General features: G+C 44.4%; 1 protein-coding gene across 1 annotated transcript in view; it reads left to right on the top strand.

Moving 5' to 3' along the window:
* ITFG1 (integrin alpha FG-GAP repeat containing 1) overlaps positions 1–27,797 on the top strand; it is a 349,655-nt gene that overhangs the window by 123,931 nt on the left and 197,927 nt on the right. The window contains exon 9 of the mRNA XM_077451682.1: positions 24,148–24,242. Within this exon, the coding sequence (XP_077307808.1) occupies positions 24,148–24,242 (95 nt within the window). The remainder of the gene's footprint in view (positions 1–24,147; positions 24,243–27,797) is intronic.

Below are 27,797 nucleotides of genomic sequence, written 5' to 3'. Positions count from 1 at the left end.
CATCACGGAAGTGTTCACCCATTCTAATTGGACTTTGGTTTATATGATTATGGACTTCCCCATGTGACCATTTTCTATATACACATGTGACATAAAGCCATGTGACACCGCCCCTTGTCCCTATATAAGTGACCGCGCAGCGCGTCCCTGGCATTGTGGCCGGAGAGACCGTCGAGTCAACATCTCCTGGAGAAGGAGAAGAAGAAGAAGAACGGAAGGCGGCAGCGGGGACAGAAGACCGGGCCACCGCCTGTAAAAGAGCTTGAAGAAGGCGCGGTGGCCCGGCAGAAGAACCGAAGAGGGGGACAAGACCCCCGAAGTCGGGAGAAGAGGCCGGCGGCGAGGAAGAAAGCCGGACTCCTCCGCTAGCAAAAGAGCTACAAGAAGATAGCGGAGGAGTCCGGCGAGAAGACCCCCGAAGACGGAAGACCCCCGGAGCTGTGCAATAAAGTATTTTATCTCGTGTGTTGTGTTTTTTTTTGTACTTTTATTTTACAGGTGAATGGGTAGGGGTACATTGTACCCCATACTCATTCACATAGGGTGGGGGGCCGGTATCCGGGGGCCCCCTTATTAAAGGGGGCTCCCGGATTCCGATAAGTCCCCCACTCGCAGACCCCGACAACCAACGGCCAGGGTTGTCGGGAAGAGGCCCTTGTCCTCATCAACATGGGGACAAGGTGCTTTGGGGTGGGGGGGCCGCCTGGCACCCCCTCATGTTGAGGGCACGCGGCCTGGTACGGCTCAGGAGGGGGGCGCTCGCTCGCCCCCCTTTCCTGGCCGGCCGGGTAGCGTGCTCGGACAAGGGTCTGTTGTGGACTTGGGGGGGACCCCCACGCCGATTTTTTTCGGCGTTGGGGTTCCCCTTTAAGTCCATACCAGGCGGCGGGGCCAGCGATGTCTCCTTCGCGTGCCCCGCCTACCTGGAGACGCGCTCGAAATGAGCGGACTTTGCTCCGCGTGTGTGGGCGAGTCCGTTCATTTCAAAAGTAGGGCGGATAGTACGGCGGACTTAGTGCGCCGTATTAGTCCGCTCAAAAAGTGTCGTGTGTGGGCAAGTAGCCCGTTCGGAAATTCCGACGGACAGTCTGGCGGAAAGTAAGCCAGACTAAGTACGTCATAAAGTCTGCTCGTGTTTACGCGGCAATACAGTCTGCTCGTGTGTACGCGGCATAAGGCCTTACTGGAGAAAACAGAGATGCAAAAAAGAAGGGGAGCAAAGGCCTAACGCAGTGGTCTCCAAACTGCTGCCCCGGGGCTGGATGTGGCCCTTTGCTTGCCTTTATCTGGCCCATGGGGCATAATTCCACCGACTGACTCCATTGATGGAGCACCGTTCCCCTCTGCTGACACCATCAATGGGGCACCACTCTTACAATTGATAGCAACAATGGGGCACTAACTCCCGGTTTTTACTGTATGCAAGCCAAACCGCTCATGAGCATGAGCCCCAATTCTTGCTAAAAGGAAAAAAAAATGTCTGCCGCATTTTTTCTGGCAGTGAAGGGAAAAGGGGTGGGGGGGGGGGGTACAAACCGATTGCGCCGGTCCATGTAGTACACATCGAAAGCTTCCTTCACTCAGGAATCTCCGCCATAATACTGTGAAAGGAAATGTTTAAATGTCAGCTAAGCCTACAATTTATATGATAAAATATGAATTTATTCACATCGGCTTCTTAATAATATTCACAATTATATTCATCAGTATGTGCTGCACACATCGGAAAGCTTTCCTGCAGACTGAGAAAACCTAAAAAGTAATTATAAAGCCCACAGGTGCCGGTATTAAACGCGGAATATTTATCATTCCCGGCGACAAATCCCTCTCGAAGCGTTCACAAACTCCGCTTTTTGTTTCTCTTATTTTCTTCAATGCGTTTATTCTTAAATTGTGCCCTTAAAGTAGATCTTTAATATGGATATAAAACGGTGTTAAAGGATCTCCTGAGAATGTAAAATAAAGAGCGATGGAAGGGTTGAAGTTGTTACCTTAGCTGGAGGGAATGTTTCCCTCGGCTCCCCTTAGTGTTGTATAGTGTGATGGGTGCCACACGCCACCGGCTCAGCGTGTGATATAATGTAGAAATGACCGCAGCCTCCGCTTCTCTTAGGCCACGCCGCTGACGCGTTTCACCCAAACGCTACGATTAACCATTTGCCCTACCGGGCACTTTCACCCCCTCTCTGCCCAGGCCAATTTTCAGCTTTCAGCGCTGTCATACTTTGGCGATTGCGCGGTCATGCAACACTGTACCCAAATTGAATTGTTATCATTTCCTTTGATGGTATTTAATCATTACTGTTTTTTTTTTTTATATATATATAATTTTTGCTAAATAAACAAAAAAAGCATGTGTACAGCCCTGTTCTGAGGTATTGTGGGCTGGAAGGTTTGTAAAACCGTGGCTGCCCATTTTTATGCCCCCCAGCCACTCGCCTGAAAGAGCCCTTACAGTGAGAGATGAAAATGTCTTTCTGGGTTTACTGCCCACAGACATGTTCTATAAAGCCCAAAGTTAGTTTCAATTAATGCCAACACATTTCGGGGGTCAGAGCTTCCCTTCATCAGGTCATGCCAACTCCATGTTGACCTTTTCCCACTAGCACAACACAGATATGCATCAGCATGGCAACACTGGCTGTACACATATATGGGCCAGCCAGCTCCTCTGTTTTGTACAGAAAAGTGAGTGTGCACTCTCGGCACAGTGACCAAGCTGTCACAGACCATCAATGACATTGACTTTGCATGGCCATTTGACCACATTAGGCCAATGATGGCATGAGCGTTGAATACCCTGGCTGCAGTTGATTGGGTCGAGTGGACAGGTGTGGCAGCTTCTTTCCAGATTTAGTCGGAACCCAAGTTCAAATCAAACCAGAGCTAATCCCTCTGATTGGAAACCAGTAGGTACTGCAACAGACGATCACAGTGGTTACATAATCCAGAGCTATACCTCCCAACATGAGCTCCCTAAGGAGCTCACAGGTGCTGGTGTCGAGGTTCATGTAAAAAACACAAGGTGCACCAGACTAAGTGCAGTCAGGGACAGACTGACCATTCGGGCACCCGGGCACTGCCCGAGGGCACCATGCCATTAAGGGGCCCCATCAGGGTTGCCAGCCTTAATAAAACCAGGGACAGTATGTAAAAATCTGTGTTTTAAAAAAAATCCCAAGATTATAGCTGCCCCGCCTCTCCAGTACCTTTTCAGTGTGTGTATGTGTATTCTGTGTGTGTATACTGCGTGTGTATATTGTGTGTCTGTGTGTGTGTATACTGTGTGGCCCCATAATCTGTTGCCTGGGAGCCCCATAATCTCCTATTGCCTGGGAGCTCCCATAATCTCCTATTGCCCAGGGGCCCCATAATCTTCTCCTATTGCCCCGGGGCCCCATGAGTTGTCAGTCCGCCCCTGAGTGCAGTATTGGTAAAAAGTTATTTATTAAATTATCTGCTAATTGGCTACTCATATAATGTCTGTGAAAAACAGGCATATGTTTCCAAAGAAAGTCTGTGGTCACTGGGAGAGTCCAAGACTGTATCCAGAAAGGAGATGGAAAGAGCTGGCCTGGTTCCTACTTTGCGGTGTACAAGCCAGCGTGGAACACACTCGGTAAGATCCGGAAATGACGCTGGACCAGTCAGATGACGCGTTTCAAAGCTTCCGCTTTTTACTCAGATCTATGCCTGTTTTTCACAGACATTATGCGAGTAGCCAATTGGCTAATAATTTAATAAATTCCTTTTTAGCAATGCTGCACTTAGACTGGCGCACCTTGTTATTTTTACTTTGTTTTCCAAAGACTTCTTCACTCCCAAGGGAGCTGCCACTAGTGCCTTTATAATACCCTATTGAACTCATCTACTAAACTGTGACTCTTTTTATAACCTTTTGATAACCTTTGAGAACATTTTTTTTAAATTATTTTTTTTATCTACAATGTATCAGTGTTTTAACAGCATGTCCTTTTCTCTATAATGTTGTGTATGTCCCGATCCTTGAGTCATCTTTCCTTTTCTGTGCTAAGAAGTTAATACCCATAGTCTTGGAATGGGATGTCCAAGAAGCCCATATAGGTGTGATAATGGCCTTGTGGGTGTGCAGCTGCTGGGTGAGGAAAGCCCTGGTCGCATTTGATTGGGTGACTCTGGCTGGGAGTGGTAGCTTCTTCCCATGTTCAGTTGGGACCCAAGTTCAGATCAATCCTGAGCTCATCCTATGATAGAAAGCCCTGCAACAGCTGATTACATTGGTTATATGATCCAGAAGTCTACCTCCCACCTTTGAGAGCCCCTTAAAGAGCTGGTGGGAGCTGGTGCCACGGAGTTAATGCCCATAGTCTTGGGATGGGATTTCCAAGGAGCCCATTTTGTGTGATGATGGCCATGTGGGAATGCAGCTGTGGGGTGGGGAAAGCCCTGGCTACAGTTTATTGGATGGAAGTGGCAGTTGATTGGAGTGGCGGCTTCTTTTTCAGTTTTTAATCTGAACCTAAGTTTGGATCAAACCCAAGCCCATCCCTACGATTAAAAGCCAGGGAGCCCTGCAACATCCGATCACAGTGGTCACATGACCCAGGAGCCATTGCCAAGGAGTTAATGCCCATAGTCTTGGAATGGCGTGTCCAAGAAACCCATAATAGGTGTGATGATGGTCACGTGGGCATGCAGCTGCGGGTTGGGGAAAGCCCTGGCCACAGTTGATTGTATGGCAGTGGCAGTTGATTGGAGTGGCAGCTTTTTTTTCCGTGTTTAATCGGAACCCAAGTTTGGATCAAACCCAAGCTCATCCCTACGATTAAAAGCCAGAGAGCCCTGCAACATCCGATCACAGTGGTCACATGATCCAGGAGTCATTTGCCAAGGCGTTAATGCCCATAGTCATGGAATGGCATGTCCAAGAAGCCCATAATAGGGTTGATGATGGCCATGGGGGCATGCAGCTGTGGGGCAGGGAAAGCCCTGGTCGCAGTTGATTGGGTGGCAGTGACTGGGAGCTTATTTCCAGGGTTGGTCAGAACCCAAGTTCGGACTAAGCCCAAACTCACCCTTACTGTTTACAACTAGAACCCATTGGGCACTACATCAGCAAATGACAGTGGTCAAATGATCCAGAACTCCACCTCTCACCTTTTGAGAGCTCCTTAAAGGGCCCAGGGGTGTTGGCACCAAGGAATTAAAGTGGTTGCAACCCTAGTTACACTACTTTTACCTACAGGTAAGCCTATAATAAGGCTTACCTATAGGTACTGGAAATATCTCCTAAACCTACACGGTTTAGGAGATATTTACTATATACACTTGTGCCAACGTCCTCTGCATATGCGCACTGAAGAAAGGGTACGATCATGCCAATTCTAAAGGGCCTGTGCCGTGACCAGCGGCTCCCATGCGCATTATGCCTTTACTTTGCAGTGAACAAAAGAGGGAGTAAAACCCATCAGAGTTTACTTCCTCTTTAATGCCCATGGCCTTGGATTGGGATGTTCAGCAAGCCAATATAGATGTGGTGGTCACATGACCTCAAATGTTTGGCCATATCGTGTATTTGTAATTCTTTTTGCCAAAAAACAGCCAACTGGTCTTTTCACCCCTTGTCAGCGAACCTGAACACTTCCGCTAAGGACACGAGACATGATAGGATAACAGCGATGAGCAACGCGATTCAGTTTTCACATAAAAAAAAAAAAAAGAAGTATAATTAATTTCCTGTTAACTAAAGAGAGCGACGTTTTCATGAAATGAATATCCGAGCTGTCCACTTGGATAAATGTTATCATGCTTGATGTAATATTTTAGTAGCTGTGAAATATGGCTCCGGTACTTTTTTTGAAGCCGCAGACTTTTCCGCCATCCTCTTATCTCCTTGATAGATGGCAGGGACGTAATTAGTTTACTCAAAGCAATAAAACTTATAATGATTTCCCTAAGTAAACGGAATGACACGTCTTGCTTACAAGAGCCCAGCTCTGGGGCATATACAGAGAGTTTATTGATTCTGCACTGGGGTCAATATTGTGTTTCTATATATTCCTCCACTTACACGTAGCTGCGGGGGAGTAACAAGCATAATTCAATTACGTTTAATAACAGCAGCCCAACTGCCGCTGCTTTCAACCTGCTTTGTATTGCTTTTTGTTGTGCTGGAACTAAACTCTCATGTTTTTAAAGGGAAACGAAAGTTTTTGTACGGACTCTATCCATCTATCTCATTTTAAATTAAATATGGGCAAATGTAAATAATCTTTTCAGCGTTCATATTTTAAAATCCCCTTTTCGATGTATTGTGTTTTAAAAGCCCAAATCCAAGCAAAAAAAAAAAGTTTTCCCTTCCAATGGGGTTGTTCACGCACTGCACAAGTCAACTTTTTGTTATTTTCAGGGGAGAGAAGAAAGCTGTATACTCACCCGATCCTCCTCTCCATCGGCAAGCACCACTCCCCCCCCCCCCCCAAGATCCAATGTTGGACTATTCCTGACACCCTCGCATCCAGAGCAGGTCTATGGGCGTGATGACGTCAGGAACAGTCGACCAGACCAGAAGACCGCGGGAGGGGCAAGGACCACAGGGGCCCCTCTTGTGCGGTGAGGATCAGAAGGTTAGGTAAGTATATCTCTGTTCTCCAATCCCCTAGACAAAAACAAGCAGTTAGCCCATGCAATGCGGGCGAGTTCCAGCCCTCCCTCCAGTCTTCCACATTTGTTTAGGCTCCTGTCTTGTACTTATCCATGACCCATCTTCAGTGTTCTGGCTGAGGGAAGAAGGTTCTCATCCAAGATTTTACAATACATGACTCCATCCATTAGTCCCTCAATGTGGCAAAGTCGGCCTGTACCTTTAGCAGAGAAACAGCCCCAAAGCATCATGTTTCCACCTCCATGCTTGACTGTAGGGATGGTGTTCTTAGGGTCATAGTCAGCATTTTTCTTCTTAGCCCTTGTACACGCGGTCGGACATTCCGACGGAAAATGTCCGATCGGACCGCGTTGTCGGATAATCCGACCGTGTGTGGGCCTCATCTGACTTTTTCCGTCGGAATGTCCGACCAACAAAGTTTGAGAGCTAGATATAAAAATTTTCCAACAACATGATCCAATCTGACTTTGTCCGATCGTTTGTAGAGAATTCCGATCGGACAAAGTGCCACGCATGCTCAGATCAAATTAGGAGACCAAAGCTATTGGCTACTAGCCTGAACGTTGTCCCGTCCTAACTAAATTACGTCATCACATTACGAACGATCGGATTTTCCGACAACTTTGTCCCACCGTGTGTATGCAACACCAGTTTCGGAACAAAATCCAACGGATTTTGTTGTCGGAATGTCCAACCGTGTGTTCAAGGGCTTACAAACACAGCGAGTCCTCCTCCTCAAGAAGGCACATGTATAGTCATGCTTGATTCAGAGAAGGGTTGGGAGAAAGTGCTGTGGTCAAATGAGAACAAAATTGAACATTAACTCGACTCGCCGTGTTTGTAAAAACAATTTGTAGCAGAATACATATTGGCTTAAATTGATGATGAAATTAGATTTATTGTTTTTTATTTTCAAAATTGTCAATCTTTTTTTTGTTTATAGCGCAATTTTCAGTCAAAGTAACACAAAGTAACACAGCGCCGAATCGCAAAAAATGGCACGGTCACGAAGGGGGATGCCCCAAACCTTTACAATTACTTTACTTCAGCTCCGAACCTTTAGGAGCTGAAGTAGTTAGTGATTGTAAAGGTTTGGGGGGGTTTTGTTATAGAAAAAAAAAATAACAAACATGTTATACTTACCTGCTCTGTGCAAGGGTTTTGCACAGAGCAGCCCCTATCCTCCTCTTCTGGGGTACCTGCAGGCGCTCCTGGCTCTTCCTTTTCATCGGGTTCCCCTCACGGAAAGCCGCATTACCTGGGGGCACCCGTTGCGTTCTCCGTTGACACAGACAACGGGACTCAGCCCTACCCCTCACTCCTCGCTCCGGTTTCACAGGATTTGATTGACAGCAACGGGAGACAATGGCTCCTGCTGTTATCAATCTGTCCAATGAGGAGAGAGACAGGGGCTGGAGCTGCTGCACTTGTGCACATTGCTGGATCAGATCAGGCTCAGGTAAAGAAAAGCGGGGTTGGGGGGGGGGGGGGGGTGGAAGCTGCAGCACAGAAGCTTTTTCACCTTAAAATATAGAATGCAAACCTTGAGACTTTATAACCACTTTAAAGGAGTTGTAAAGGCAGAAGGTTTTTTATCTTAATGCATTTTATGCATTAAAGTGGTTGTAAACCCACATGAAAAAAAATAAAGACCTGCAAGGCAAAGGCATAATGAGCTGTATGCATAGCATACTAGCTCGTTATGTAAGACCAGAGATCGAAGCCCCTGCTGCGATGCCTGTACACAGCACCGGCCAGCGACATTTCTCCTCCTAGTTACTTCTGAGTATCGCTGCTTTGGTGCTGTGATTGGCCGAAACCGTAATGACGTCACTCCCGCACAGGCATGTGGCAGCTGCCGGTAATGGCACCCTTACTGAAGCAAATGGCACGCACGTGCCATTGCTTCAGTGCGCATGTGCTGATGACATTGGCACATGCTAATACAGGGGGGTATCTCCTAAACCGTGCAGGTTTAGGAGATATCTGGGGTAGCTACAGGTAAGCATTATTATAGGCTTACCTATAGCAAAAAGTGCTCTGTAAGGGTTTACAACCACTTTAAGATAATAAAAAAAAACCTTCTGTGTGTAGCAGCACCCCCCTAATTACCTACCCGAGCCCCTTCACTCTCCAGTGATGCCCATGATCCCCTCAGCCATCCAAGACACTCATCCTGATTGGCTGAGACAGAGCAGCCACACCATTGGCTTCCAGGGCTGTTAATCAAAGTCAGCCAATCTGGGGGAAGAGGGGGTGGGGCCAGGCCAGGGCTCCGTGTCTGGATGGATACACGGAGCTATGACTCGGCTCGGTGTCCCCTGTAACAAGCTCCTGGCCGAGGGGCACTGAAAGGAGGGAGGGGCCAGGAGCAGCAAAGAGGGACCCGAGAAGAGGAGGATCGGGGGCTGCTCTGTGCAAAACCAACTGCACAGGAGGAGGGAAGTATAACATGTTTGTTATGTGTTTTATTTTATTTTCTTAAACCAGCCTTTACAATCACTTTAAATGCGAATCCAAAGCCCCCGAGCAGACGGCTGCGCTTCCTGAATGTGTTTTCAAAGTTTCATTTTCAGTTTTGACAAGAGAATGTCTTAAACTTTGTTCGGCCACCTGGGTAATAAATGGCTAGTAATAAAGAAGGACACCGCTGTGTAAAGCCTGCGATTCCTCTTTTGTGAAGAATACATTCGCATTACATTAAGAACATTGGATGTCTATTATGGTGTCATTGAAATAAGTGAATCCATTAGAGGAGTTGTGTGAGTGCAGTAATGGAATCTGCCTGCTTAGAGCTGCATTTCCCATCCATTAACCCCGTATTAGTAATGGGTGCGTCCCTTTATGGTGATATGTTTTTCTTCCTCCCTGTGCAGGGATTTGCACTTGTATTGATTTGTAGAATTAAAGCATCCTTCCTTAAAGGGAATGTTCAATGTATATATGTCCCCACTGTATTTATTATGATCGGGTCATGTGTGGTGGGATAGCACATTGCTGTCTCATTGGATAAACAGCCTCAGACAGGAGATTTGTAGATGCAGCAAAAATCAACACCGACGGTAAGATATTGAAGCGCCTGCAACTAGCTTTATTGTAACTCCAAATATCAAACAACTCCGCCACCACAGATACATAATTGGTCCATATAATGAACTTGGTGTCGAGTTATTCACTTTAAGGTCATCACAGAGGACAAGGGGGCGCTCTTTATGTCTAGAGGAAAGGAGATTTCATCTCCAAATACAGAAAGGTTTCTTCACAGTAAGAGCTGTGAAAATGTGGAATAGACTCCCTCCAGAGGTGGTTCCTGGCCAGCTCAGTAGATTGCTTTAACCTGTTGTGGAGCGCCCCACGCAGATATACTGCAGCACGCCCCACCCCCGTACAAAATTACGTATCTGATAACCCAACCAACAGATTGCTTTAACCGCTTCTGGACTGCCCACCGCACTTTTACTGTGGCAGGACGGTCCTGCTGTGCGAAACAACGTACCTGTGCGCTGTTGTCTCTTCCTGGGTCTGGGGCGCGTGCTCACGCTTATAGTTGTTTATAATGGATGGACGTGCACAAGATGGAAGCAGTTTGGATGTTTATAATGGATGGAAGTATACAAGATGGAAGCAGTTTAGTTGTTTATAATGGATGGAAGTATACAAGATGGAAGCAGTTTAGTTGTTTATATGGATGGGAGTATACAAGATGGAAGCAGTTTAGATGTTTATAATGGATGGAAGTATACAAAATGGAAGCTGTTTAGATGTTTATAATGGATGGAAGTATACAAGATGGAAGCAGTTTAGATGTTTATAATGAATGGACGTGTACAAGATGTAAGCAGTTTGGATGTTTATAATCGATGGAAGTATACAAGATGGAAGCAGTTTAGATGTTTATAATGGATGGAAGTATACAAGATGGAAGTTTTTTAGTTGTTTATAATGGATGGAAGTAGTTGAGGTGTTCATGATGGATGAGAATTTACAAGATGGAGGTAGTTTAACTAATGGAATTTTACACAATGGAATGTAGATTAGTTGTTCATAATGAATAGAAATGTACAAGATGGAGGTAGTTAGGCGTTCATAGTGGATTAAATTATATATAATGGAGGTAGTGTAGGTGTTTGTAATGAATGGAAATATGCAAAATGGAGCTTGTTTAGATCTTTATAATGCATGGAGGTTGTTTAGATCTTTATAATGAATGGAGGTTGTTTAGATCTTTATAATGAATAGAGGTTGTTTAGATCTTTATAATGAATGGAGGTTGTTTATGGCCTTATTATGTATGAAAGAAATTTAGGTCTTTATGATGGATAGAAGTACTCAAGATAGAGGTACTTTTAATCTTTACTATAGATGCAAAGATACAAGATAGAACTAGTTCAGTTTTTTGCTTTAGATAGAATTAAACATCAAGGAGATACTTTAGCCTTTTGTAATGAAGGTATTCAAGATGGAGGTGGTTCAGCTCCTGTTGCTCTTCCAAACAGTCCTCGTCTTCCTCTTTAGGATTCCATATGTTTATCTTTACTGGAAAGAGAGCAGTATGAAAATAACATTAGCAGATGTATAACGCTCCCTACATTCCCGGTCCACATACATAATTACACGCTCCCCACGACACAGAGTTTGTTGGCAGGCAGTATGATGAAAAGCCTTTCCTCAGAGTGTATTTTACGCTCCAGATTGATGCATTACCAGCATTACAGAACAATGTAACGGAGCCGGGGGAACACAGTCTCTTTCATCCTCCCAAGACTTTGTGACATGAAATTGCCATAAATAGCTGGATGAGTGATTAAAGTAAGAGGTTGGATACTGATCTTATTGAATGCACTGTTATATCCCTTGTTTGTCAACCACTATTTACTCGTTGCACATTTGTGTTGCCATGGTGATTAGAACTCTTGTTAGTCTAAGATGTCTTCATCTCCATATGGAGCACCCAACATGTAGAGTCGGATAGTATGTGCACGCTGAAATATAGAACAAGGAGTAAGTAAAGAGCTATTACCTATAAATGTATACATTAGTTTTCTATTTTTGGTTAACAGCTTAAAGGGTCACTGAAAATGTATTATCTCACCCCACTCCCAGTACAATCTTGTTAAATGGTGAAGGATAATGAATGGAGACAAGTTATGCCGCGTACACACTATCGGAAATTCAGCCAGCAAAAGACTCATGAGAGCTTTCCGCCGTAAAATGTGACCGTGTATATGCTCTATTGGAATTTTGCTGGCCGAATTTCCGCCAGCAAAAGATTGAGAGCGAGTTCTAAAGTTTCGTTCGGAAATCTCGATCTCCTGTAGCAATTCCGACGCGCAAAATTCCTACGCATGCTCGGAAACAATTCAACGCATGCTCGGAAGCATTGAACTTCATTTTCTCAGCTCGTCGTATTGTTGTACGTCACCGCGTTCTTAACGGTCAAAAGTTCCCGAGAACTTTTGTGTGGCCGTGTGTATGCAAGCCACGTTTGAGCGGAATTCCGTCCGAAAAACCATCATAACGTTTTTCCGACGAGAATTCCGATCGTGTGTACGGGGCATTAGAGTTTTTTCATTTTCGTGGTCTTCTGAAGGTGCTCAATGTTCTGTTCTTATGGAACTGCAGCGCTCTTTAAAACATTGGGCCCTTTTCTAGCCATGAGTATGTGCAATACTATACCGTTGCCTTACACTTGTTATGCATATTTTGCCTGGCTAACCCATCCATTTGGAACACACTCAGCCTTATGGAAACCTCCTTTAGACATTGTTATCCATTGTGTATTGTTTTCCTGATGCATATACTACCCTATTCTCTTTCTTTTTTTTTTCTGAAATATTGTACTTTATTATCTTCTGTCTATGATACACAAATTCAATAAAAAATAAATAAACATTGGGCCTGGCTGACATGAAAATTGTATAGATGGGGCAACTCCTATCCTCATATTGATTAATAGTTCCAAATGAATAACTACTGCAATAGGAAAGAGACACAAAAGATACACTACGCATCTTTCCAAATAACTGTTCTTTAGTATGATGCAATTGAAGGTTTTTATACACATGATTACGTAGATATCACATTAATATTAGAATTCTACGTTTTTGGTAACAAGGGGCGTAACATAGGCAGACTAATTCTAATCAGGAAAGAATGCAAACATGTAATGAAAACATTATTAGTGGAATGGCATAGGAGTGCAAGGAAGGTGGATTGAGGGGGGGGGGCTCTAAAGAAACTCTGGTTCTTGGCCTTAAATAGGCAAAGTGATGGAGTTTTATCTCTCAGCACTCAACAGAGCACCCGTCCTTGAATTTGTGTTTCTTCTGCCATTGGTGGTTGAGCATCTGCAGCTTGGCTCATCAGACTATTAATTAGATACCAATTTCCCCATACTCTCCTATCTACAGGTAAAAAAAAATAAAAATACGTAATAGTCAGAAAGCAGCAATTTTTTTTTATAATGTTTTATAAAAGATTGATACAAACTCCAAGTGGCAGAGGAGATCAATTGTTAAACTTTTACAATTTTATTATTGCTAATTAGTACACAGCTATTGAATTTGGCTTATGGGCTATAATTAAAGGGGTCAAACGGGGAGAAATAAATATGTGTCAGGAGTCAACAGCAAGGATGGGCAGATTTGTGTGGCTACACTTAAAAAAATGAGACCAGACTATATATAGTAAAGTAAATTTATGAATAATAAAACATCCATACACCAGGAAACAAGCAAATGTGAAGATACAGGTGAGCCACAAGCATATAACCAATATACCTAACTAAGTAATAGGTAGACTTCCTATAATACATCATACTGTAAATTGAATCATTTTCCTTCGGGATCATTAAAGTATTCTGATTCTGAAAGTATTCCGATATACAAAATGAGGAACATAGGTCACAGTGAATAACGGGGATGCAAGGAAGGGGGGAACCAGGACTGGGATCAGGAACAAGGTGAGCAGATATAAGGCATTGGGTGCAGAGTAAGGGATGCAGGGCAACATTAGGAGCAGGATAAATGGCAGCAACATTGGACTTGGCACCACAAAGCAAAACATTGACGCAAGGTGTATATGCAGAAGGGGGGCTTAAGTTCCCTCCCAGCAGACAGCACCAGGTGGAGACTGGTTACTGGGATTTGCTGGCTTCTGGGAGACACCCACTGGGGGACACTAGAACTAGAACTTTTTGCTCTGGGAGGCACCAGCAGGTGACCCAGGTCCTGATAGCATGCCCTTTCCAGTTTTCAACTTAAGAAGTGAAATGGGGGGGGGGGGGGGTGTTCCTGAACATGCTATTTTTAATTGACATAGAAGCAAGGGGTTGAGTAACAGAATCCGTAACAGTTGAGCAGTTTTTAAGCCATATTGCCCATACATTCATAAACATGGTGTTACTGAACATGCTATTTTTCATTGACATCGAAGAAAGGGGTTGAGGAACAGAATCCATTACAGTTGAGGGGTTTTCAAGCCATATTGCCCATACATTCATAAACCTCTTGACACAACCGCTTTTCCCATAGGTGGCCTGATATAATGGCAGATTGGAATTCATAATTTTTTCACTAAACAAAAGGCAGGGTGGTACTTATTTTTTCTAACCCATATCTATAGCTTTTATAACATAGAAGTGTAATGCCGCGTACACACGACCGGTTTTTCCATCGGAATAAACTCTGGCGGTTTTTCAGACGGAGTTCCCCTGAAACGTTCTTTCCTACAAACGATCACACCAAAAAAGCTCTGATGGTTTTCCCAACGGAATTCCGACGGGTTTTTGCTCAAGCTGTCTTGCGTACACAGGGTCACACCAAATTCCGACCGTCTAGAACGCGGTGACGTACAACACGTATGACGGGACTAGAAAAAGGAAGTTCAATAGCCAGTAGCGAGTAGACAATAGCTGCCGTTTCGTACTGCTTCAGAGCATACGTCGTTTTTGGTCCGTCGGAACAGCATACAGACGAGCGGTTTTCCTGATAGGAATATATTCCGTCGGAAAGATTTAAAACCTGTTCTATTTCTAGGTCCGTCAGAATTTTTATTAAAAAAAAAAGTCACATGAGGCCAACACACAATTGGAATATCCGATGAAAAGATTCCGTCTGACTTTTTCTGCCGGAAAGTCCGACCGCGTGTACGCAGCATAAGAGGCCAAATAGTGTCCTTTCAGCAACACTGGGAGCCCATGTCCTCTACTAGACCCAATAGGTAGGTTTTTGGTTCATGTTTTCTGTTGTAAACCATTTTATGCAGTCAACTAAATCTTTCCAGACTTAGGGTCCTTTCACACGGGGCGGATCAGTTCTGATCCGCCCCGTGGATGTCCGTTTGCTCAGCGGGGATCACTCCGCCGATCCCCGCTGAGGAGGGAGATGACAGGTCTGTCACTGCACACTGCGCAGGGACGGACCTGTCACAGCGCCGCTCTCCCCTATGGGAGATCGGATGACGACGGGCCGCAGTGCCCGTCGTCATCCGATCCGATCCGCAGACGGATGGAAAAATAGCTTTTTCCTCCGTCACACTTTTTCGGATCGGAGCGGGTCGGATGTCAGCGGACATGTCACCGCTGACATCCGACGCTCCATAGAGCTCTATGGAGCACCCGTTCAGGTCCGCCTGAAAAACTGACAGGCGGGCCTGAACGGGACATCAGTGTGAAAGAGGCCTAAAGATATTTTAGGACAGGTCCAGAATATATGGAAAAAGTCTCCGAAAGCAGCCGACTTTAAAGGTAAAATTTTAGCTTTCAGCTATATTTTGCTTTATACCCTGCTACACGTTCGCAAATTACTTTCCTCTAAACGTGTTGTCACTCATAAAGACCTCCCTGGCTGATAACTGTTCTCACCTTTTTGCTAGGGATTTCTAATTTAAAAATGTAAATGGCTGATCTCCTCGGTTTCAGTAACTGTCAAAAAATGTGCATGCATATTGTCTGGAGATAGGCCACACTATGCTGGGAAGGCAAAGATCGGTTTACTTCTCCTATTCCACACTGCATTACGTGTTATGCTGCAGCACAAATGCTCCTTCAAGAGAATCTCTACTTGACTTGCTGTCATAAAACATAACGCACATCATCTACACAATGGCTCAGCATTATTTCGTCACCTCATCTCTCATTATCCAACTGTCACTGCAGCCTGCGTTCGAAAGTAATTAGAGATAAAATGACAGATTGCCGTAAAAAGATGACGTTTCCCATTACTGGCCTATTCAATGGCTGTAATTGGCCGAACATTCAGAGTTTTTTTTTTTTTTTTTTTTTTGCAGGCGTTCTGTTCTTCTGATTGCGTCTCTTTCTCATCGCTTCTGAGCTTTGACTCCCGCTTCTTCCATTGACGTGTCCAGCAACACACAAAAAACTCAGGATGGGCCATCGCTTTGTCAAAGACATGATTATGTATTTCCTGTCAGAGAAAATGTATTGCGCTTATTCATCAACTGTCAAGCCATCAAATGTGCAGCTAAACTCTCCGCTCTATTTCAAATCGAAATAGCTTTATTATGTCGCATATAACATTTGCAAGTAAAACAATTTTTTTTTGTCAGGACTCAAAATATTTGAATTTCCACTTTTTCTAAGTGGAAGCAAATGTTCCTCCCCATAAAGCTTCCTTGTTAAGTGGTTGTGGGTGTCAGTCAAACATGAAAACATTGCAGATTGGCACATAAGGACATAACCGCCTACTATGTCTGATTTTTATCTTGGTGCTTTTTATGGCCTTCTCTGCCAATGCTGTTGGCTTTGGCTTCTTAGCCCTTGTATACACGGTCGGAGAATCCGTTGGAATGTGTCCTATCGGACCGTGTTGCCGGATAATCCGACTGTGTGTGGTCTGCATCGGACTGTTTCCGTCGGAATATCCGTCGGACCAAATTTTCCAACTTGCTGGAAATATTTTCCGACAAACTGGTCCGATAGGACATACTCCGATCATGTGTAGAGAATTCCGATCGGACAAAGTGCCACGCATGCTCAGATCAAATTCCTACACCAAAGCTATTGGCTACTAGCCTGAACGTAGTCCCATCGTAACGACATTACGTCATCACGTTCTGAAAGATCAGATTTTTCGACAACTTTGTCCGACTGTGTGTATGCAACAGTTTCGGACAAGATCCGACTGACAAAATCCGACAGATTTGGTTGGCAGAATGTCCGACCATGTGTACATGGGCTTAGACATCTGGAGCTGTCGGTTCCTGATCCGATCCTGATCCTACTTCCAATGACATCAGTGAAGATCAGCTTTCTTCTGAGTTATTTTGGAGGTGCGCATCACTTGTCGGCTATTTCTTTGTAAAAAAAAAAAAAATATATATATATATATATTATTTTTTTTATTTTATTTTTTTAAACCTTCAAAACACCTTATTTTTAGCATTAAGCAAATAAAACAACCATCTCTTAGTCCTTGTACACACGGTCGGACATTCCAACGGAAAATGTCCGATCGGACCGTGTTGTCGGATAATCCGACTGTATATGGGCTTCATCAGACTGTTTTCATCGGAATATCCGACGGACAAAGTTTTAGAGCTGGGCTATAAAACTTTCCGACAACATGATCCGATCGGACTTCGTCCAATTGTGTGTAGAGAATTCCGATCGGACAAAGTGCCACGCATGCTCAGATCAAATTCCTAGACCAAAGCTATTGGCTACTAGCCTGAACGTAGTCCCGTCGTAACAAAATAACGTCATCATGTTCAGAACGATCTGATTTTCCAACAACTTTGTCCAGCCGTGTGTATGCAACACCGGTTTTGGACAAAATCCTAGGGATTTTGTTGTCGGAATGTCCGATCCTATGTACAAGGGCTTCGTTATTTAATATTCCTATCCAACCGTCACTTTGTTGTACAGTAGCCCATTGGACTTGACCAAAACAACTTTTCAAACTTCTCTATCAAGTCACTACAGCTGCTAAACAAACGACCGATAGATCTTGGAAGACACCTACGCTTTGCTTTCTTGCTACTCAATGTGGAGTCACACAAGCAATGATACATGCAAAGATTGAAGCAACCTTGCAGGACAAATCCGCAAGTACACCAAAGTTTGGCAGCCATGGGTGGATAAGTGCATACTCCCAGATCTTTATGAATCCCTACTGGAACCTTGAAAGAGTATGCCATTTTGTTTAGTGCCTGCTCTGATTGATATTGCTACCTGGACGACCCACAAGACCCTCTTAAACTTTTCCCTCACTTCTGGTGTCCTTTACACTTAATATAGGGAGCCTCAAGTGCGGTCTGTAACATCACCAAAGGCTCACACATATCCACTGAATACAAAATCAGAGACTGCAGAAATACATCTAGAGACTACGAACATGTTACTGGAGTTGTTGGAGACTGGGAACATGCTTCAGAAGGCAGTCATAGACTGGAGACACATTACCAAGGCTGCTAGAGCTTCCTGCTATTAAAGCCCCTTCACATCTGAATGCTTCCACATTTTTTCCTCCCTACAGCCCCTTTTAAAAATGACTTGTGATGTAGTTTATTTTGTCTTATTAAGCTCTGTTATATGGGATCAGAAAAAAAAAAAGAAAGCAATGGACAGTGCAGAAAATGTAAGTTAGTGCAAAAGAAATAAACCTAATTATTCAACCAGTAGAAGCAAGTTATATGTTTTTCCTTCAGTGGCCTGAGTAAGCATACACTAACTGTAAGAATGCCAGGAGTTCCCTACATTAGTTGATTCATACTTACTCATCCAAAATGGGATGTTGGCCCATAATCAAAAATACAATGAACAAAATAAGGTGATCGTAAATATTGTCAGCAGAGGAAACTCAGGAAGAGGTCCATTGAATAAGACAATGATGCCTCTTGCATTTAAGCCTGGGTACCCTGACCCCTCCTTGTCCTGGCAAAGCCCACGGGTCAATTTGCTTGTCCACCACAACATGGTATCCCTAAAAATGTACAAGAAGTCAGTTGTACCCTTCAATCTAGCATGTTCCTGTGAACCGCAAATTGGAAGTCTCGTTTCCTCCCCCCCCCCAATAATAACACAATGGCCGAATATTAGATTAATGGAAGATATGAACAGTTCAATCAAGGGCTCTAATGACAAATTTAGAACTACACTACTTGGTCCTACTGGCTAGAATTCCTGTGTAAAGAGGAATACAAAACATTACGCACGGGGGGAAGATTTTCAAATGTTGCCTGCCAGATGAGAAGCTTGTTTTGTTTCTCTTATTGACATGATCACTTGCTCTCCTGTACTGGAACCCTTTCTGAACCTATGGAGAGGTCCTCTACCTGGGTGCTCCTCAATCCTCCCAATCCCTGTCTTTTACCCTCCCCTTTTTACTCTATGGGGTCTATTCTCATGCTATATAATTCGCATCTGTAGCCCCTCTGTGAAATTTCCACTTAACTTTACTGGAGTTGGGATTAACCTGACCCTTACTACCCTATTATAAATATAAATCTACGTATAAGGTACTTTGATCACATAAATTACCACTTCACACTGTAATGGTGTTGTAAGCAATTTCATGTTTCCTCATAATCCATGTATCATATCGTCTTAAAATGTACATGCACTGTATTTATATTTCTATGTCTACAAATCTGACAAAGTGATGAATTTTTGTGAATTGTAATATGTTTTGATTGGTAGCATTCCTGTTGCACACCACCTGATTTTTGGAAAATAAAAGAATGCATTAAAAAAGGCCTGCAGGGTCACTTGGACGAACCGCATTGCTCTAGTACCCAAAAGGCTGATCCATCTCTTCAGTCATCTGACACCAGTCCCCTCATTAGACCGCGTGGGTTACCATTCCAATTGTATACCACCTATTTTTTTATAAAATAAAGAATGCTTAACAAAAACAAAAAAACCTGCAGGGTCACTTTGATGAAACGCGTTGGTCTAGTACCTAGAAGGCTGATCCATCACTTCAATCATCTGGCACCAGTCACTAGACCATGTGGGTTACCATTTCAGTTGTATACCACCTGGTTTTTGTGAAAATCAGCAATGCTTAAAAAAAAAAAACCTGCAGGGTCACTTTGATGAAACACGTTGCTGTAGTACCCAGAAGGCTGATCTCTCTCTTCAATCATCTGGCACCAGTCTCCTCATTAGCTCATGTGGGTTACGTTGGATGTCGAGAGCTAAACAACATACAGGTGGCAAGCCACTAACCTTACCACTAACTTACTTTACCGCCTCTGTCACCTCTACTGCCCTGTTAGACCACATGGAGGGATGAGACAAACAGGTCTTTGGTCACAAATGGGTGGTAAGATGTGGCAACCTGCTCCAGTTTTATATGTGCTCTTTATCCCATCATATCACTGTTTGACTCGTTGTGATTATGTTACTACTAAGGACTTGTGTGATCAGACAAATGGTGTGGTATTACCTGTATGATCCATAACAGACTTTAAGCTGTCTCCTGGTGACAAGTGTGAGCTGTCTGATGGACTATGTGGCCTACGGATGGCTCTCTTTAGGCTGGATTATTGATTTTTGCTCACAGAGATGGCTTTTTTTTCTACTTGAGCCTTCTTGAGAGTGACCAATATAGGAGACTGAGATATGAGTTGTTTTTAAGCCATCCGTGATTTGTTCAAGTATGATCCAGCTCGTGCCAATAGATAGACGTAGGTAGTGTTGTGAGAGTGAGCTGTGCAAAAAGATGGCAACCAATAGAATTTATAATTGACCTTTTCAGCACGGTGCACTTGGAAGTGCAATGCACATCACAAACAGCTAAAACTTTTCCAGAACACTTACCAGCTAGCCTGCCAAAAAAAAAAAAAAAACAACAAATTGACCCTGTCAAACAATCCACGTTAAAAACAGAGGTTTTAGTTGCACACATTTGCAAATATATGTGAAAGTCGCAGTGCCCTGTCAAGGCTTCTTTGTGTACTGCGATCCTAACTATTTTTTGAGAGTGTCCAAGTTTGAACATATGGACAAATTAAAATGGTTCTAAAGATTGAAGGTTTTTTACCTTCATGCGTTTTTATGCATGAAGGTAAAAAACCTTTAGACCCCTTTTGACACTGAGGCAGTTTTCAGGCATTTTAGAGCTAGAAATAGCACATGTAAAGCACCTGAAAACTGCCTCCCATGCTGCCCAAATGTGAAAGCCCGAGTGCTTTCACACTGGGGGCTGTGCACTTGCAGGACGTTAGAAAAAGTCCTGCAAGCAGCATCTTTGGGGAGCCCTGTAAGCAGCCAAAGTCTTAAACCGTGCTAAAGCGTCACTAGAACGATTGGCGCTTTAGCAACAAAGCTTGGGCGGACTGTGAAAATCGCCTATGTATGCAGATCCCCCCCCACAGCCCCCGCGCTTGTTAGGACCTGGGCTTGAACCTGGGACCTCTGGTGTGTCTGGCAGTGACTCTGCTTGCTGAGCCACCTGGAATGCTAGACAGCTCCTTGGACAATTCCTTGTATGATCTTGTCTTGAATCTTGTTTGCCTTGAACTTTGAACCCTTTGCTCCTCCCATGAACTTCCTGATTTATGCCATGTCTCCGCACTTCCTGGTTGCCAGAATATTGTGCCTTCACCAGCCAATATCTTGCTCCTGTCTCTCCTGCTGCCGACCGTATCTTCGCTGCCATTCGTTACCGACATTTGGCTTGTTTCTCAACTGCGCTTCTGCTTGATCCCTACCTGCTATATCTGCTACCAGACCCCGGCTTGCTCACCTCCTGGTGGGGCTATCCTGAGGACCGCGACCTGGCACTAACACGCAGCAAAGCCCATCTCCACCATTAGGAGCTCTGGTGAATACAGGTTAGTGCTTAGACCCCGCACCTCAGGTGAACCCGTGTCATCAGCCAGGTTGACCTGTGTGAATACCTGCTCTGCTGCTATAGCTACTGAGCCTGACTCCAGACCGTGACACCACTAATACTTAACAAAGCCCGATCGCGATCTAGCGATGTGCACAAAGGCCTCTGTCGTTTTTTTTTTTCTCCTCATTGGCTTAAAGACAGCAATGGAAGCCATTGGCTCCCACTGCTGTTAATCACAGTCAGTGAGGAGGGATCAGGGATGGGGCCAAGCCTCATTCTGTGTGTCTTATGGACACACAAGTGCCCTTTATAGCAAGCAGGTTGCTATGGGGGCACTCGGAGAAGAGGAGGAACCAGGTGCGCCGGCAGGGGACTCAAGAAAAACAGGATCAGCGCTGGTCTGTGCACTTAAGTATAAGCTGTTTTAATAAAAAATGGAACCTTTAATATCACTAAGACAGATTTGTCTAGATAGATCCCACTGCTCCTTAAAAGAACAGGGTCACATACGATGTCTAGCAAGAGCACAATGGCTGATGAAGACATCCAATGTGTCCCCACACAATACAAAAAGATGACACCTGCCCTAATTTGTAGCTAGTCTTTGCAGTAAGGTGGACATGGAAGGGCAGTGCACATCACAAATGGATAAAATATTCCTAGCGAACTTACCAACTAGCTTGCAAAAAGCAAACAAAATTGCCCTTTCTAACATTAAAAACAGAGGTTCTGAGAGCGTTCCAAAGTTTTGGTGGTGTCTTAGGCCGCGTACACACGGGCGGATTGTCTGCCCAACTTAGTCCGCTGAACAGTGTTTCAGCGGACAATCCGCTCGTGTGTGGGCTTCAGCGGACTGTTTCAGCGGACAGTCTGACGAACAAAGTCTTACGGAATTTCCGTAAGACAGTCCGTCCAAACTTGGTTTTGTCCGTCCAAACTTGGTTTCAGCGGACAGTCCGCTCGTGTGTAGGCAAGTTGGACGGACTAAGTATGGCGCATGCTCAGAAAGGATTTACACGGCCGAAGGTTGCATTGCAGTGTATTGGACGTCGTTTTTCTAGTCCCGTCGTACGTGCTGTACACGTCATCACGCAAGCTTTCAGCGGACTGTCTGCTCATCGTGTGTGGTCAAGTCCGTTCATGCTAATTTTGAACGGACTGTCTGTCGGATTGTCTGCCGAACTTAGTTGGGCAGACAATCCGCCCGTGTGTACGCGGCCTTAGTGATGATTTTGGCATTTTTTTATTGTGGTGTTGGGTTACACGTAACTTATCAATTCAAGTTTGTATTCTATTAATATATTTTTGACCACAACTGTTGGTCTGAGGTAGCACCTATGTAAAAAAAAAAACAGACTTCTGGGGCCACACAAAAACAAAATTCTAAAGGGCCATGGGTTCGGCACCAGGGAATTGTACTATATGGCCAAAAGTATGTTGTAGACTCCTCTCAGAATAACAGAGTTCATGTTCCAGTGATACAGTTAATGCTACACCTTACTTCTAAAATTTTCAATAAGGCCTTTTTTCTGTTCCACCATCACCACCACCGTCTGTGGCTCTGAGCAGAAATCCAGCTCCATAAAGACTTTGTTTGAGAAGTTAAGTGTTGAGGAACTCAAGTAGCCTTCACAGAGCCCTGGCCTTGATACTTTCCCAGTCACAGTTACTGTGCTATTATATAAGAGGCAGGGGGAAAGGAAGGCAAGATAAAGGTTTCATTGACACTTGTACGACTGCAAAGTTCACGACTTTGGAGTGCACCTTTTATGCAACTTTGGATGCGTGGGACTTGGATGCAACTTTGGCTTTGGCCAATGATAATGGACAACTGTCCCACAACTGTCACATGTCTAATATTCAGGTGTGACTTTCATGTGACTTTTGAAGGTTTACATTGTAGTCTATGGCACTTAAGTCGCATGGAAGTCAGGCGAAAGTAGTGCAGGAACCTTTTTAAAGTCGCAGGACAAGTCGTACAAGTGTGAATGGAGCCTAATGTAGGTTAATCTTCAGCTTGCAAACCTGTACCCATCTGATGCTTGCAATGACTCACCATACACTACGCCATTGCCTTCTTTTGGCCTTCTTTGGCCATAGTTTCCAGGTTGACTCTGGGTTTCCATCTACCGATACTTGACCCCAGGACTGGCAGATGGCTGCTGTTTTGTGGGATGTAGGTTATATTCAGTTCTCCAGTAGGTAAATAGATAACGAGTGTAAAATTTAAAATAAGCCTTAGAGGGGCACGCTATTTAGTTTGCTTTAGGCAATTCATCACTGATCCACCCCCAGCCTGCTGATTGGTAGTCAAATAAGCAGGACTTGATAATGTGAATAAAAAGATGAAAAAAAATAGATTTCATTAACAAATAAATAACAATTGTTTACAAGAGACGATAATATAGTAAATTAAATGTCATTCATTTAGGGTTTACATCCACCTTAAATAGGCTTGTGTGTGTGTCTGCTCTCTATACACCTCCATGCAGGTTGTCAGCACAGCTATGGATTCCCAGAACCCTCCGGGCACCACTGCGCCTAAAGGAATGGAATAGCACATGTAATCACTATGTCTTTCTAAGTTAATTACGCATCGCGATGCAATCACGATGTAACAGCTGAGTTCCCCTATTGTGTACTGCAGATATAATTTTTGCAGTTGTACAACATCCTCTAATACACACGTATTATTTTTTTCAGATGGAGACGGCCATCAGGATCAACTGCTACCAGCTTGCGAAGATGACACGTGTTTGAAGAGCGTCATCTATCTCATGAAACATGGCTCCACTCAGGTTAAATATGAGTTTTGTAATTTTTTACCTTAAGTGGAAGAAAAGGCTAACTCTAGCTATTGCTAAAAAAATCCCCCCCTCCCCCCCACTTACCCTGCCTAACCTGTATATACAATAAATATATGTATATTGGGGTACTTACCTATTTTTAATTTGCTCTGGTCCGTTCACATTATTCTGCAGCTCCAATTGCCCTGTGTCAGTGAGCAGCGGCTGCTGCTTAGGAGTGGAGGAAGCACCTTATGTATAGAAGACAAGGAGTTACATAGTTAAGTTGAAATAAGACACAAGTCCATCTAATTCAACCATAAAAAAAATCATACAAGCCCATATACCCAATCTTATACCCACAGTTGATCCAGAGGAAGGCGAAAAACCCCCCAGAAAAGCATGATCCAATTTGCTCCAGCAGGGGGAAAAAATTCCTTCCTGATCCGCAAGAGGCAATCAGATTTTCCTTGGATCAACTTTAGCTATAAATGTCAGTACCCAGTTACATTATGTACATTTAGGAAAGAATCCAGGCCCTTCTTAAAGCGGAGGTCCACCCTAAAATGGACCTCCGCTCATCGGAATCCCCCCCCCCTCCGGCGCCACAATCGGCACCTTTCAGGGGGGAGGGGGGTGCAGTTACCTGGATAATCCAGGTAACTGCACCCACTTCCGGGCTAGCTCTCTGCGGAACGGGGCGTACGTTACGCCCCGTTCCGCAAGCGCCCGCCCCCTTCAGCAAGTGCCCCGCTGCCTGCTGGGAAACACACAGCTCCCAGAGGCAGCGGGGACCGTCCGGATTGCGCCGCGCGGCTCGCGCATGCGCAGTAGGGAACCGGGAAATGAAGCCGAAAGGCTCCATTTCCTGATTCCCATACCCAAGATGGCGGCGGGACCCGGCAGCCGAGCGAGCGATCGGCTTCGGGTGCCGACATCGCGGGCGCGCTGGACAGGTAAGTGTCACTATTTTAAAAGTCAGCAGCTGCAGTATTTGTAGCTGCTGGCTTTTAAAAAAAAAAAAAAAAATGCGGAGTCCCGGTGGACTCCCGCTTTAAAGCAATCTTCTGAGCTGGCCAGGACCACCTCTGAAGGGAGTCTATTCACCAGCCTTGTGCGTTATATTTTTAGACACTGTTTATTAATAGGTCAATATACTTACAAACCTAATATAAGGACATGCTCATCATAAATATCCAAATGGAGAATCGCCAAAACCACTATGCATGCTGGGAAGGTGCCACACGGGTCTGCAGATACTGGCGTGTTTCGAGAGGGGTACCCTGATTATCAGAGTTCTGATGAAGAGGGGACCCTTAAGAAACATGTCGGCATCTGCAGGCCCATGTGGCATCTTCCCAGCATTCAAGAAGAATGCATAGAGGTTCTGGTGATTCTCCATTTGGATATTTATGATGAGCATGTCCTTTTTATTGGTTTGTGAGTACAATGACCTATTTCCCTTTTAATAAACAATGTCTACAAATAATGCACTAGGCCGGGGCGCCTTCTCTCTGTTTCCTTTATGAAGGATGCTTGGCCTACGCCAGTCTGAGGAAGACAGCAAGGCACGGTGAAGACGAGTGTTAGAAACATAGAGAAGTGACAGCAGACATAGACCGAGTAGTCCATCTAGTCAGCCTGTATTTTTTTAAATCAGTTTTTTGGTTTGTTTTTTTTATTTTTATTTTTTTATTATTGTTTTGGGATTTTTTTTCCGTTAACTTTGTTGTCTGACTATAGATCTATGTTTGTCCCAAGCATGTTTAAAGCCATTTACTATTGACTGTCTCTACTGGAAGTTTATTCCAAGCATCAACTACCCTTTCAGTAAAATAATATTTTCTAAGATGAGTTTTGAACTTCCCTCCAGTTAGTTGAGGTCATGTCCCATCCCTCTAGTGATATAAAGATCTATCTAGAGGAATCGGGGCCTCCTTCCTCCTGCTGGTGATCCCTCTAGTGATATAAAGATCTATCTAGAGGAATCCGGACCTCCTTCCTCCTGGTGGTGATCCCTCTAGTGATATAAAGATCTATATAGAGGAATCCGGACCTCCTTCCTCCTGGTGGTGATCCCTCTAGTGATATAAAGATCTATATAGAGGAATCAGGACCTCCTTTCTCCTGCTGGTGATCTCTCTAGTGATATAAAGATCTATATAGAGGAATCAGGGCCTCCTCCCTCCTGCTGGTGATCTCTCTAGTGATATAAAGATCTATCTAGGAATCCGGGCCTCCTTCCTCCTGATGGTGAGCCCTCTAGTGATATAAAGATCTATATAGTGGAATCAGGACCTCCTTCCTCTTGCTAGTGATCCCTCTAGTGATATAAAGATCTATATAGAGGAATCGGGACCTCCTTCCTCTTGCTGGTGAGCCCTCTAGTGGTGTAAAGATCTATATAGTGGAATCGGGACCTCCTTCCTCCTGCTGGTGATCCCTCTAGTGATATAAAGATCTATCTAGAGGAACCTGGACCTCCTTCCTCCTGCTGGTGACGCCTCCAGTGATATTAAGATCTATATAGAGGAATCGGGACCTCCTTCCTCCTGCTGGTGACGCCTCCAGTGATATTAAGATCTATATAGAGGAATCGGGACCTCCTTCCTCCTGGTGGTGATCCCTCTAGTGATATAAAGATCTATATAGAGCGGCGATCTCCCGCTGTCTCACAGAGCTGGATTTGAATTTCCCACCTCCTATGATACACGTCACACTGATTAAATTGCCTGTCTTTGGGAGATCGTAGTTCTGCTTGACAAGGGGAGGAGGAGGGAGGGGAGAACTGGGGCACGCTAGGATGACACCCCTACAATATGCGGCAACCGGGGAAGACCGACCCCTTTTCAGTCCATTATCAGCACCTTTTCTTCTTTTGGCCAGTAGCAAAGAACACCGTTTTCAACCGCCGTGTGTAGGCATTTCTGTGTCACAGATCACAGAGCCTGCCTTCTGAACTACATAGGTGATGAGAGGAGGAGTTTCAGGAGGGGGGAGTCAGTACAGGAATCACAGCTTGCAGGCAGCAAGGTACCATGGGATATGTAGTCTTTATACGTTTAAAGTAAACAGAGGAGAAGCTGCAAAGCATACAGGGAATCCAGGGAGTTGTGGAAAGAGACAGCCAGCAGACAGGCAGAACTCACAACATAAGAGAGATTTTTAAAGTAATGTTGTATTGGATTGTCAAACATATATAATTTTTGTATTGCTATTACAATGCTGATGCTTTAACATCAAAGTGTATGCTGTGACTGTAGATATCATTTAAGGAGACACTTGCACTTTTCCCATTTAGGACAGTGGGGTGCCTTATGATTATGCATAATTTTAAAGGGTGCCTTGAGTGAAAAAAGGTTGAGAAACACTTGTATAGAGGAATATGTGACCCATGTGACAGTTCTTGGACCTGAGCACTCCATACCTGAAAACTGTCGCTTCCTGGAGAGGCACTGACATTCTCCATCTGGCTCCAACACCAAATATTCCTCAGGGGAGACTCCTGCAGGGAAGACATGGCGAGGGGGAATGAAGATGGGTGAGTATACCATCTTGCGGGAGGCA

The sequence above is a fragment of the Lithobates pipiens genome, unplaced genomic scaffold (assembly GCF_037356315.1).
Source record: "Lithobates pipiens isolate NorthernLeopardFrog02 unplaced genomic scaffold, aLitPip1_a1.2 Scaffold_10, whole genome shotgun sequence".
Taxonomy (NCBI): Eukaryota; Metazoa; Chordata; class Amphibia; order Anura; family Ranidae; genus Lithobates; species Lithobates pipiens.
This window is presented reverse-complemented; position numbering and strand designations above follow the sequence as displayed.